This window comes from Daphnia pulicaria, chromosome 1 (assembly GCF_021234035.1).
Source record: "Daphnia pulicaria isolate SC F1-1A chromosome 1, SC_F0-13Bv2, whole genome shotgun sequence".
NCBI classification, from domain to species: Eukaryota; Metazoa; Arthropoda; class Branchiopoda; order Diplostraca; family Daphniidae; genus Daphnia; species Daphnia pulicaria.
The window spans coordinates 27,575,853-27,586,245 of record NC_060913.1 but is presented as its reverse complement, the minus strand read 5'-3'; the positions used below and the strand labels follow the sequence as shown (position 1 = coordinate 27,586,245).

Sequence of the window (10,393 nt, the reverse complement as noted above, 5' to 3'; positions counted from 1 at the left end):
GGAGACAAAAGCCTCAAATGACGTCGAGTAACGCAAGACCAAGAAAGATAAAAATTGAAAGGATGAAAATAAAGAAAAAGAAATACGAGAGTGGGAAACTCAAGAACATTGAAAATGGAAAGGGAATATTCGGTCGAGACTCTATTTGTATTTCATGGGGCTTTTTTTTTTCCTCTCTCCCTGCTGGGAGATGATGGGGAAATGGATGTCTAATAAAAGTTTTTGCGTCTTTGGTAGTTTTTTGATTGCGCATTGCAAACTTATATATATACACTCGAACTTTTTTTTACGCAGTTCACGTTCGTCAGCCCCAGTTTGAGTTCTGGTTTTGTTGTTGTGACAGTGCACAGTCTGCTTCAACGTCATTCAGTCGTGTCGTCACACGCCTCGAAATTTTTCTCACCGAAAAGAGCAATATTTCCATTTTTTACTATTTCATTCCGCTCGTTGAATTTCCAACTTGTGGAGAGCAGAGAGAGGAAATCCATATTTTCAGCAACGAAAAGCGTCAAAAGTCGTCGATTGGAACACACGTAGTACATAACAGCCTGAGGCCAAGGACCTGCGCGTTAGTACCCAAACTCGCCTTCCTTTGTTGTTGTTTTGTTGTTGCTGGGTCGCTGGGGTGTCAGCTGTTTTTTCGCCCAAGAGTTGTTTCCTTTCTTTGCCTTGCACATTTTAGCTGCCACAAAAGTGATGAGCAAAATGACGCATACCTCCTTCAAAGAACGCAGGAATTACGGTGAGTTTGCAGTATTATACAATGTTCATTTGTCGATGTTGTTTTGATTGTGTCTCTTTCTTTCTCTACGACGATTTGTTATAGGTCAACGAGTCAAGGATGCGGACATGGTGAGAGAGCTTCACCCAAACAAGATTCCCATTATTATCGAACGTTTCGCTGGGGAGAAGAATCTACCTCTCCTGGACAAGACTAAATTTCTTGTCCCCGATCATGTGACTGTTGCCGAGCTCATCAAAATATTGAGGTACCCATTTTGTAATCAGTGCAATCATCCTGGCCTCAATTCATTGTGGCTGCTAGAGCTCGTGTTTCTGAAGAGGGCAGCACTTTATTTTGTATCAATCAACTTGGCTTAACCCAATTTCACATTTTCTTGTGCAATGCAGCATTTATTTCATCATCCTTTTTATGATCTCTCAATTTGCCAATAGACGCCGTATGCAACTGAACCCCAATCAGGCCTTCTTCCTGCTGGTCAACCAACGCAGCATGGCCAGCATCTCCATGACTATGGGTGAACTCTTCCAAAGGGAACAGGATGAAGATGGTTTCCTCTACATGGTCTACGCTTCTCAAGAATCCTTCGGCAACTAAGCTGATGGCTAACCAACCAATATGGCTTCCCCCCACCTCCCGTCTGATCATGATTTCAACACAAAGAAAAAAAATATGTGTACATATAAAGTTAGTTCCAATTTGAAGCAACAATTTGTGACAGATATCCTTTCAGCTTTGAAAGAGATGCTACAATAGCGAGACACAGTGTCTTAGATTCACTTTTCTCTAAATTTTTCTTTTTTGTGGACAACAGCAGCAGTGGCTTGTCTGGAAAAAAAAACAATGTTGGGTTACATTTCTCTTTCGGAACGATTGACATTTTGTTTTCCTTATCGTTTTAATATCATTATTATGTTTCGGTTTTCTGTTTTCGTCTTGTCGGATCAGTGTTCAATCTTGCAAACCGTACTTATGTAATAATCACACAGAATTTTGTTTTCTCATTGTTCCGAGACACAAAGGAAAAAAAAATGATAAATGTACAAAAAAATGATTCATTTTTTGAGATGAAGAGTGTGTCTGTATACCCGCGATTCGAATTCTGTTAACGTACTTGTGTAAATCGTTTGAATAAACGTATTCAAACCACGGACGGCTGACATTACGCCCATTGGTTTCGCTAAATTATTATCACCTAAAACAAAGAGAATGTTGCCGTGCGCACAGCTTTGGTTGTCGTAATGTTTGTATTGGTCGATAACACCATGATAAACACGCTGACGCCACAGCCTGGCCATCAATATAAAGTGCGATAAAGAATCCCCACCCATAAACGGCATCGTGACCAGCAGTTACGTGTTCAATCGATCGTTCGTGAACGTTCGAAGCTGTACGGTTTCAATTTAACAGGTCTGTTTGATAACCAAATATCGGGGTTTTTTAACCGTTATACTTTAATTGCCAATCAATTGTGTGTATATATGTAGATAAAAGATGGCGATGAAATTTGCATATTGGCTACTGGTAATAGCCGGCGCTGCGGCCGGAGTTTACGTGGATGAGCCACTGCTCTACGACACGTTTTCACCCGATTTTATTTGGGCCGCCGCCACCAGTGCACACCAAATTGAAGGCGGATGGGACGCGGACGGTAGCCGCCTAATGACATGTCCATTAGTCTCGACACTTTTTTTTCAAATCAAATTCCTTTGAAAATGTAAATTTCCAGGTAAGGGGCTGAACATTTGGGATGTCTACACGACCAATTCGAGCGTGGTGTTAGACGGGTCAACCGGTCAGACGGCCTGCAACAGCTACTACTTTTACCAGAAAGACGTCAACGCCCTCCAGAGTTTGGGAGTATAAATGAATTCATTAACTTGATCTATTCGATACACTATATGCTACTGCATGTAGCCTTACAACCCACTCATTATCTTCTTATGGTGATGATCTCCAAAGGTGTCTCATTATCGTTTCTCCATCTCGTGGGCTCGAGTTCTACCCAACGGCATCGGTGAAGTTAACCAGCCGGGCGTCGACTACTACAAGCGACTGATTGCAGCACTCAAAGCCGCCAATATTGAACCCATGGTGAATAAATAATCATTTCATTTCGTAAAATAATAGGTCGATGGCCTCTGTCTATAACCTATTTCCCTGGATATTCCTATGTTATACCTTGGGGTGGTTTTTTTTTTCTTCTTCAAATAATTAGGTGACTCTGTACCACTGGGACTTGCCGCAAGCACTGGAAGACATGGGCGGATGGCTAAATCCTAGCATCGCCGATTGGTTCGAAGAATACGCCCGTCTGTGCTACACAGAATTCGGCAATGACGTAACACAATTTTTCGGTCGTTACTTTAACGCATTTAGAATAATTGTTGACGTTTTATTGTCATTGCTGAATGTTTTTCCAAGGTCAAAATCTGGATCACAATTAACGAGCCGTGGGTTGTGGCGTACCAAGGTGAAATGAAATGATAAACATTTCTAGCGCTTCGGGCGCTCTAGAATAATGATATTTATTTAAGGAAAATGGCCAAAAAAGAAACGAATGTCATTGAAATTTTTTTTCTTTTTCTTTTAGGATACGGATCGGGCATCAACGCTCCAGGTATAATTGCGATTTTATGTTTATCGTGTCTTGAGACAATTGTGGAAATTATAACAAAAATGATTGAAACAGGAAAGTACGGCCCTGGAACATACACCTACCAATCTGGCCACAATTTAATTTTAGCCCACGCCAGAGCTTATCGTCTTTACGAATCAGAATTCAAACCAACACAACAAGGTTCTCTTTAATTGATTGTATTTCCCCACTGTGAATTGTAAAAAATTAAATTTTGAATGGCGCAACAGGTAAAGCTGGAATCACGTTAAATATTAACTGGTACGACCCCAAAGACAACCAAACGTCCAGCCAAGAAGCGGCCGAACGTGCCATGCAGTTTCTGGGCGGTTGGTTCGCCAATCCCATTTTCGGCGACGGAGGTTACCCGGCCGTTATGAGACAAAAAGTAATTATACCTCGCCGTGTAATCTCGAAAACGTACCAAATGATATTGAGAGTTGTTTCAATTTCCTGACGCGTGACAGGTGGACGAGAAAAGTGCCGCCCAAGGCTACAACCCGTCGCGATTGCCCGTTTTCACGGCCGAAGAGAAACTTCTGGTCCAAGGCAGCTCGGATTTCTTTGGTCTCAACTACTACACCGGTTCGCTCACCATCGAAAAGATCCAAGATATCAGCATTGTCGACTACGGAGCAGATCAAGATATCGAAGCCTCTTACGATCCTGCTTGGTACGGGTAAGTTATTCGCCCGTTTTTCTTCTTCGACACACCTCAAATCGATCAAACTTCATTCGAAAAAAATAAAAATAATAAATAAAAACTGGTTTCCAAATCAGATCTGGGTCCGGGTGGTTGAAGATCACGCCGTTCGGGATGAGAAACACTCTCAAATGGATCCGGGATCGGTTCAACAATCCCGACATCATCGTCACAGAAAACGGATTCAGCGATAACGCCGGAAATCTGGACGATCTAATGAGAGTCTATTATTACAAGCACAACATTAACAACGTCCTCAAAGGTATTAATCAAAACGAAAAAATAAATGAAATAAAATAAATAAACTGTAAATCGTCTAGCTATTAGATATTTAATTACACGCACACGTTGAAATTTCACACAGCCATCAAGACTGATGGAGTCAAAGTGATTGGTTACGCCGCTTGGAGTTTGATGGATAACTACGAATGGGGAAGCGGTTACACGTAAGTGATAATTATCTCAGAGAATTCCTTTCAATCTGTGATTAACGTCAAACTATTTTTGGGTATAGGCAAAAATTCGGCATTTTCAGCGTGGATTTCGCCACTGCTGATCTCAACCGGACTGTCAAAGCTTCTGGTCGTTACTATGCCCAACTCATTCGTGATAATGGGTTCACTGTCGACCAGCCTTGCAACAATTACCCGATATATTAAGTCAAATTATTAACCATGTAATTTGCATATCCTTGGAAAAGCAAAAAGATGAGAATAAAACAACAATTTAAGAAAGTGTCGGACTTTGCGGTTACTGGGTCCTGATGGATGTCTGCCAAATTCCAAAGTCGAATAGATAATAAAACAGCCACAACAACGACAACAACAACAACACAACAACAATAAAATAGTTGGCCGACGGAGAGAGACGAGACAGCAGCAGCGCTGTTTTGGATTTTCCCGGATGATAATGACCAAACTGTCGTATAATAAACAAGACAATCGCTCAGCGTTTGATAACAACCTTGGCGATACACGTCAACTGGCGGTGATGATATATGGAGAAAATCCAACAACCGGTTGTACTATCGCTCGGTTGGATCGTCTCAGACATCCGACAACAAAGGTGCATTATTATTGTTATTATATGAGCAAGTTCGTTGTCTTTTTCCTTTTTTCAATTTTTCCACTTTGATATTCTGGGAAAAATGAGACAATCGCGAAATAACAGGATGGACAACCGGCGATGGATTTCTTGGCTGATTTTGAGTTTGGTTGTCGCTAGCGACAAAGTTTCGGCCATCTTCGTTGATGAGCCGTTACTTTACGACACTTTCCCGCCTGATTTCATCTGGGCTTCGGCAACCAGCGCCCATCAGATCGAAGGAGCCTGGAACGTCGATGGTAATTTAAACAAAAAACAAAAAACAGACAAATTTTTCTTGTGTGAAAAAAATTCAAATGAATGGGGAAAATGTTAGGTAAAGGGCCGAGTATTTGGGACACTTATACATCGCAGCCGGGCATTGTTGCCGAAGGAGCTACAGGCCAAACAGCTTGTAACAGTTACTATTTTTACCAAAAAGACGTCGACGCCCTCAAGAGTTTAAATGTAAATAACCAGGATCTCTTGAGTATAATAACAATTTTGAGGCCGAGCCTCTCTTTGTGCATTTGTTGTGCTAATTTATGATGACGTCTGCTTTTGTTATTGTATTCACCATCATCCAGGTGAGTCACTACCGGTTCTCCATTTCGTGGCCGAGGGTTTTGCCAAACGGAATCGGCCAAGTCAACCAACCGGGAATCGACTACTATAAGAATCTGATTGCCGCACTCAAAGTGGCAAACATCCAGCCGATGGTATTTATTCTATTTCGTATTTATTTATTCATTTATCACAACTACCAAACGGAAAAACAAAACAAAAAAAATGTGTTTCCTTTCACGCTCCATCAGGTAACCTTGTACCACTGGGATTTACCGCAAGCCCTCGAGGATATGGGAGGCTGGTTGAACGCTTCCGTGGCCGACTGGTTCGAAGAATACGCCCGTCTCTGTTTCACTCAATTCGGCGATGACGTACTCATCTTCTTTTTTTTTTTTTGGAAAATAATAATTTATCAGTCCAATCTTTTTTTCATCGAATTGAATGCCCGGAAAAGGACACGCAAAGCCTAGGGCTCGAGTGTTTTAAAATCTGATTTTATGTTTATTAAGTTTAATAATTTTTGAAAAAATTTCATTTTTGTTTGGATATATTTAGGTAAAAATATGGGTCACCCTAAACGAGCCTTGGATTACAGCTTGGCAAGGTCGTATAATTTATTTTAGAAATGTCGTCGAAAATTATTTTCCCTTAAAGAAAAAGTCGCCGTAAATCTTGAGATATTTATCTTGGGCTTCTTTTTTTTTTCTTCTCTATTTTTGATCCTTCAGGCTACGGACTCGGAGTCAGCGCACCTGGTATAATATAACAAAGCTTCTCTACCCCTCCCTTTTCTTCGTCTCCGTCCATCCTTCCTTATATTCCACCAGACAGAATTTTTCCCTTTAGATTCTTATCTAGCTTTTAATATTGCTGCTCGTCTCCCTAGCCAAATACGGACCTGGAACTTATACTTATCAAGCCGGCCACAACTTGATCCTAGCCCACGCCAAAGCCTACCGACTCTACGAATCAACTTTCAAAGCTTCCCAACAAGGTAATACATATTGTTATGCCTTTGAGCATAGCCTGCAATTATTTAAATAAGAAGGGAGAAAAAAAAGGAATAGCCTAACTGATGGCGGAATGTTATAACAGGAAAAGTTGGAATCGCATTAAATGTCAATTGGTTCTTCCCGGGAAGCGATCTGATAGCCGATAAGGATGCGGCCGAACGAGCACTCCAGTTTATGGGCGGTTGGTTTGCCAATCCAATTTTCGGTAGCGGGGATTACCCATCAATTATGAAACTGAAGGTCTGAGGACAGCATAGATCAACTTATTATACGTACTACCCCGGCTTATATTCAATTTTGGAGTATTATCTTGTACAAGATTGGGGAGAAAAGCGCTCAGCAAGGATTCAATCAATCTCGGCTGCCGGAATTCACCGCCGAGCAAAAGCTGTTGGTTCAGGGCAGTGCGGATTTCCTCGGCATCAATCACTACACCAGTTTGCTGACGGTTAATCAACCCAGCAATATCAACGACGTCAGTTATGAATCCGATCAAGATCTTTATTCTTATTATGATCCATCTTGGTACGGGTAAGTATTGTATAATTTTATACTTGAAAGAATTGGCGGGAAAAAATGATTTGATTTGAAAAAAATAGATCTGGATCACCTTGGTTAAAAATAACGCCTTTCGGCTTGCGAAATCTTTTGGGCTGGCTGAGAGACAAGTTCAACAACCCGGAAATGATCATCACCGAGAACGGATGCAGTGACACGGCTGGCAATTTGGACGACATGTTGAGAATCTATTACTACAAGCACTACATCAATAACGTCCTTAAAGGTATATACATAATGAAATCATTAAGGGACCCGGTCGATCGCTAATTATGTCAATATTCCAAATTGGATGAGCACAGCCATTAAAACCGACGGAGTCAAAGTCAGTGGGTACACGGCCTGGTCTTTAATGGACAACTTTGAATGGCGTGCTGGATACAAGTGAATTCTATTTAAAGTTATAATTCATTTTCCAACAAAAGGAATTAAAATTTGTCTTTTGTTAAATATCCGTGAAGCGAGAAATTCGGACTTTTCAATGTCGATTTTTCGTCGCCAGAACTCCCACGGACGGCCAAAGCTTCCGCCCGTTACATCGCTCAAATCATCCACGACAACGGGTTTCGATCGGACCAGCCTTGCAATAACTATCCAATTTCGAAATGAAATTTTATTTTCAAATTTCTTTTTACCTCGTCTGTTGTGTAGGATTTTATTGATTACAAGTAGTATGTATGCAGAAATCGGTTCTCAGGGCTTTAAAAACTTTGTTGCTCTCAAATGTTCGTTATCGATCTTATCGAACGGCGAATAATGGAACGATTGTTATTGATAACATTGTGAGATGGAATTATTTTGGGCCATAGAATTTTATAGTTCTGTTCAAAGCTAAGAAGAAAACATGAGAATAAACATCGACCCGTGTCTATATAGAGGAAACTATGAAACGTTTACGTAGCCACAATAATCAATATAATATTTGATAAATTTTTATTGTTCAACGTTTGTTGAGTAAATAACATCACACTCGCTAATGAGTAAGATTGGGGTTTTATTGGTATTTGCAGTTACTGTATTTGCAGTTTCTTATTCTCGTTGTTAATTATTTCTGTATATTCCTGTTATCGCTAACAACTGTGTCCACACTTTTTCTTTAACTAGCAATAAGCAATTGCAACAATCAAGTGGTTGGTGCTGAAGGTAATGTTTTGACGGAACCTTGATTTAATTTCAACATTTTTTACGATTATTTATGATGCAGCACGTCATTATACCGTTGCGCTACCTGTCGTTGCCTTGGTAACATCATGCGTGACCGCTAAAATTTGAACATTTATTTACAGTTACTACAGTTTAAGATTTTCCGACTCATTCTAAATAAGGTCTTTAAATTAAGTATTGAATTTTGGGGGGTTATTGCGGTTGTGAGTGGCTACTTAGAAACAATACAAATTTTCCATTAACCTAATTCATACCTCAGAGTTTACTACCAAAAGGGGTAAAAAAAATTAGTGCCAATCTAACTTCATAAGAAACAGTTCGATGATCCGATGCTGTAGCTTCAAATAAAACATGTGGGCTTCAACACCTGTTCAATAGATGACGTCATTGTATAGACCTGTATACAAATCAGTGGGTATTTTGAAGACAACCTCGAAAATAAATACTTCCCTATAGCACTCTGATTCTCCTTGTGCTATCATCAGAAACATTTTTGCGATTGCATGCAAAGCAAAATTACCGCGAAAGTCAACACAATTAGAAGTAAACCACTGATTATAATTAGCTATAAACTAATCAGCAAGAGTGCAAAGAAGCCAACTAAAATACTTGGGTGATGGCAATAAATAAGGACATGCTGTAACAAACAATCACATGCTTGCGTGGAGGTATAAAAATACAGTCCAGTTATAAATAGATAAGGCCGAAACAACATAATCTGAAAATCACCAATAATGCGTCCAAAGCGGAAGTCATTCGCTATCATTAATTTGAACATGTTGGTTTCTGTATCCTGTCAAACAGCTGTTCAATAAATGACTTCATCGAACGTCGAACGCCTAATATTTGGATAGGCTTCTTTGAATAAAAATCAACAGATTCTGGGGAATTTTCGCTCGTATCAGTTCGGATCGACACAATTGTTTCAACTAAGTGCGAATGATTAACTTGATAAATATACATTTAAAGTCCAATTAAAACCCAATGCCAAATATTTAAAAATAACCAGAACTAATTTATTGAAGCCAAATCGTGTAAAGCAGCTGCTCAATAAATGACGCAAATTCATTTTTTGAATAGGCCGCCATAAAAACCGCCAGCTTTCCTGGATATTTTACTCATCTCTCAGGTTCTTATTTCCAATTCTGGTCGAAAAAATCGTCTTAATATTTCATCCAACAACATGAACAGTTTTTTGCTGTTATTTGTAATTTTACTTCAATTGTTCCCTCAATGGCTATGAGATTAAAATTATTATTATGATTAGTACATCGTTGCCGTCACTCTATAGTTATTTTCGCACTGGTAACAGAAAGTGTTGCGGGTAAATACAGTCTTTTACTTTTCTGTGATGTGCGCCGGGATTCGAAAATAATTGCGTTTTACTTTTACAATAAAAGGTGCCAATGAAGAATGTACTGGATTACTAGGCTAAGGTTGGACAACTATTCGTCAATATCTGAAAGAAATTGCATTGGATTTAGCGGAAATTGATGTGATTTGGGTTCCCAAAGTATGTGGATATACTTAAATAAATAAATTTCATGTCTATAAATTAATTCATATCTTAAAAAGCGATTATCGACCCGAAAACACCCGAAAAAAATGAAGTCAACTGGCCAGAATCTAACTTGCTACAAACTAGCTTAAAAAAGTGAAGTGCACTGGAAAGTTGATTCGATTCAAGCCTTCGATTTGGGGCCGTATTACTGGCTCGTGGGTTATAGCCCAAAGCAGTATTGTGACCGAATTTTTCTACCGCAGTCTTGATCCCGATCAGCGAAAAAAAAAAAAACGATTGGTGTCGCGTTTTCACAGAAGATGTGGTTGTGATTTTTTTGCGATCGCCACTAGATGGTGAAGGGGGGGGGGGGGGTAGGCACTACGCTTTCAAGAAAGTGTTAACAATAACATTTTTTTCCAAA

General features: G+C 39.8%; 3 protein-coding genes across 4 annotated transcripts; all 3 read left to right on the top strand.

Annotated features, from left to right (window-relative positions):
* The first annotated feature begins 281 nt into the window (after nt 1-281).
* On the top strand, nt 282-1,895 carry LOC124339977 (microtubule-associated proteins 1A/1B light chain 3A-like). The gene is made up of 3 exons (XM_046792920.1): nt 282-742; nt 827-989; nt 1,177-1,895. The coding sequence occupies exons 1-3, from the start codon at nt 697-699 to the stop codon at nt 1,337-1,339; spliced, it is 372 nt and encodes a 123-aa protein (XP_046648876.1). The 5' UTR covers nt 282-696; the 3' UTR covers nt 1,340-1,895.
* Nucleotides 1,896-2,066: 171 nt separating this feature from the next.
* Nucleotides 2,067-4,818, top strand: LOC124328103 (cytosolic beta-glucosidase-like). 2 transcript variants are annotated; one of them, XM_046786933.1, is made up of 13 exons: nt 2,067-2,152; nt 2,230-2,393; nt 2,472-2,602; nt 2,705-2,836; nt 2,961-3,083; nt 3,167-3,215; nt 3,336-3,362; nt 3,435-3,542; nt 3,611-3,768; nt 3,848-4,059; nt 4,161-4,345; nt 4,448-4,529; nt 4,598-4,818. In XM_046786933.1, exons 2-13 carry the CDS (start codon nt 2,237-2,239, stop codon nt 4,740-4,742), a joined length of 1,509 nt encoding a protein of 502 aa, XP_046642889.1. In that variant the 5' UTR covers nt 2,067-2,152; nt 2,230-2,236; the 3' UTR covers nt 4,743-4,818. The 2 variants fall into 2 exon arrangements, with proteins under 2 accessions (XP_046642889.1, XP_046642890.1); XM_046786934.1 differs by lacking the exon at nt 4,598-4,818 and having other exon boundaries at nt 4,404-4,530.
* An 83-nt stretch (nt 4,819-4,901) lies between these two features.
* LOC124328087 (lactase-phlorizin hydrolase-like) lies at nt 4,902-8,172 on the top strand. Its single transcript, XM_046786932.1, has 12 exons — nt 4,902-5,426; nt 5,504-5,634; nt 5,754-5,885; nt 5,982-6,104; nt 6,289-6,337; nt 6,462-6,488; nt 6,620-6,727; nt 6,829-6,986; nt 7,066-7,277; nt 7,346-7,530; nt 7,607-7,688; nt 7,766-8,172. The coding sequence occupies exons 1-12, from the start codon at nt 5,231-5,233 to the stop codon at nt 7,911-7,913; spliced, it is 1,551 nt and encodes a 516-aa protein (XP_046642888.1). The 5' UTR covers nt 4,902-5,230; the 3' UTR covers nt 7,914-8,172.
* Nucleotides 8,173-10,393: the final 2,221 nt, after the last annotated feature.

Excerpts from the sequence above, each read along its gene's own strand:
- LOC124328087 (XM_046786932.1), top strand. The coding sequence starts at position 5,231 with ATGAGACAATCGCGAAATAACAGGATGGACAACCGGCGATGGATTTCT. Across the intron at positions 6,338-6,461 it reads TTGGATTACAGCTTGGCAAG|GCTACGGACTCGGAGTCAGC; the intron begins GTCGTATAATTT and ends TTGATCCTTCAG. Across the intron at positions 6,987-7,065 it reads CATCAATTATGAAACTGAAG|ATTGGGGAGAAAAGCGCTCA; the intron begins GTCTGAGGACAG and ends ATCTTGTACAAG.
- LOC124328103 (XM_046786933.1), top strand. The coding sequence starts at position 2,237 with ATGGCGATGAAATTTGCATATTGGCTACTGGTAATAGCCGGCGCTGCG. Across the intron at positions 3,543-3,610 it reads ATTCAAACCAACACAACAAG|GTAAAGCTGGAATCACGTTA; the intron begins GTTCTCTTTAAT and ends ATGGCGCAACAG. Across the intron at positions 4,530-4,597 it reads GAATGGGGAAGCGGTTACAC|GCAAAAATTCGGCATTTTCA; the intron begins GTAAGTGATAAT and ends TTTTGGGTATAG.
- LOC124339977 (XM_046792920.1), top strand. The coding sequence starts at position 697 with ATGAGCAAAATGACGCATACCTCCTTCAAAGAACGCAGGAATTACG. Across the intron at positions 743-826 it reads CAAAGAACGCAGGAATTACG|GTCAACGAGTCAAGGATGCG; the intron begins GTGAGTTTGCAG and ends GATTTGTTATAG. Across the intron at positions 990-1,176 it reads GAGCTCATCAAAATATTGAG|ACGCCGTATGCAACTGAACC; the intron begins GTACCCATTTTG and ends ATTTGCCAATAG.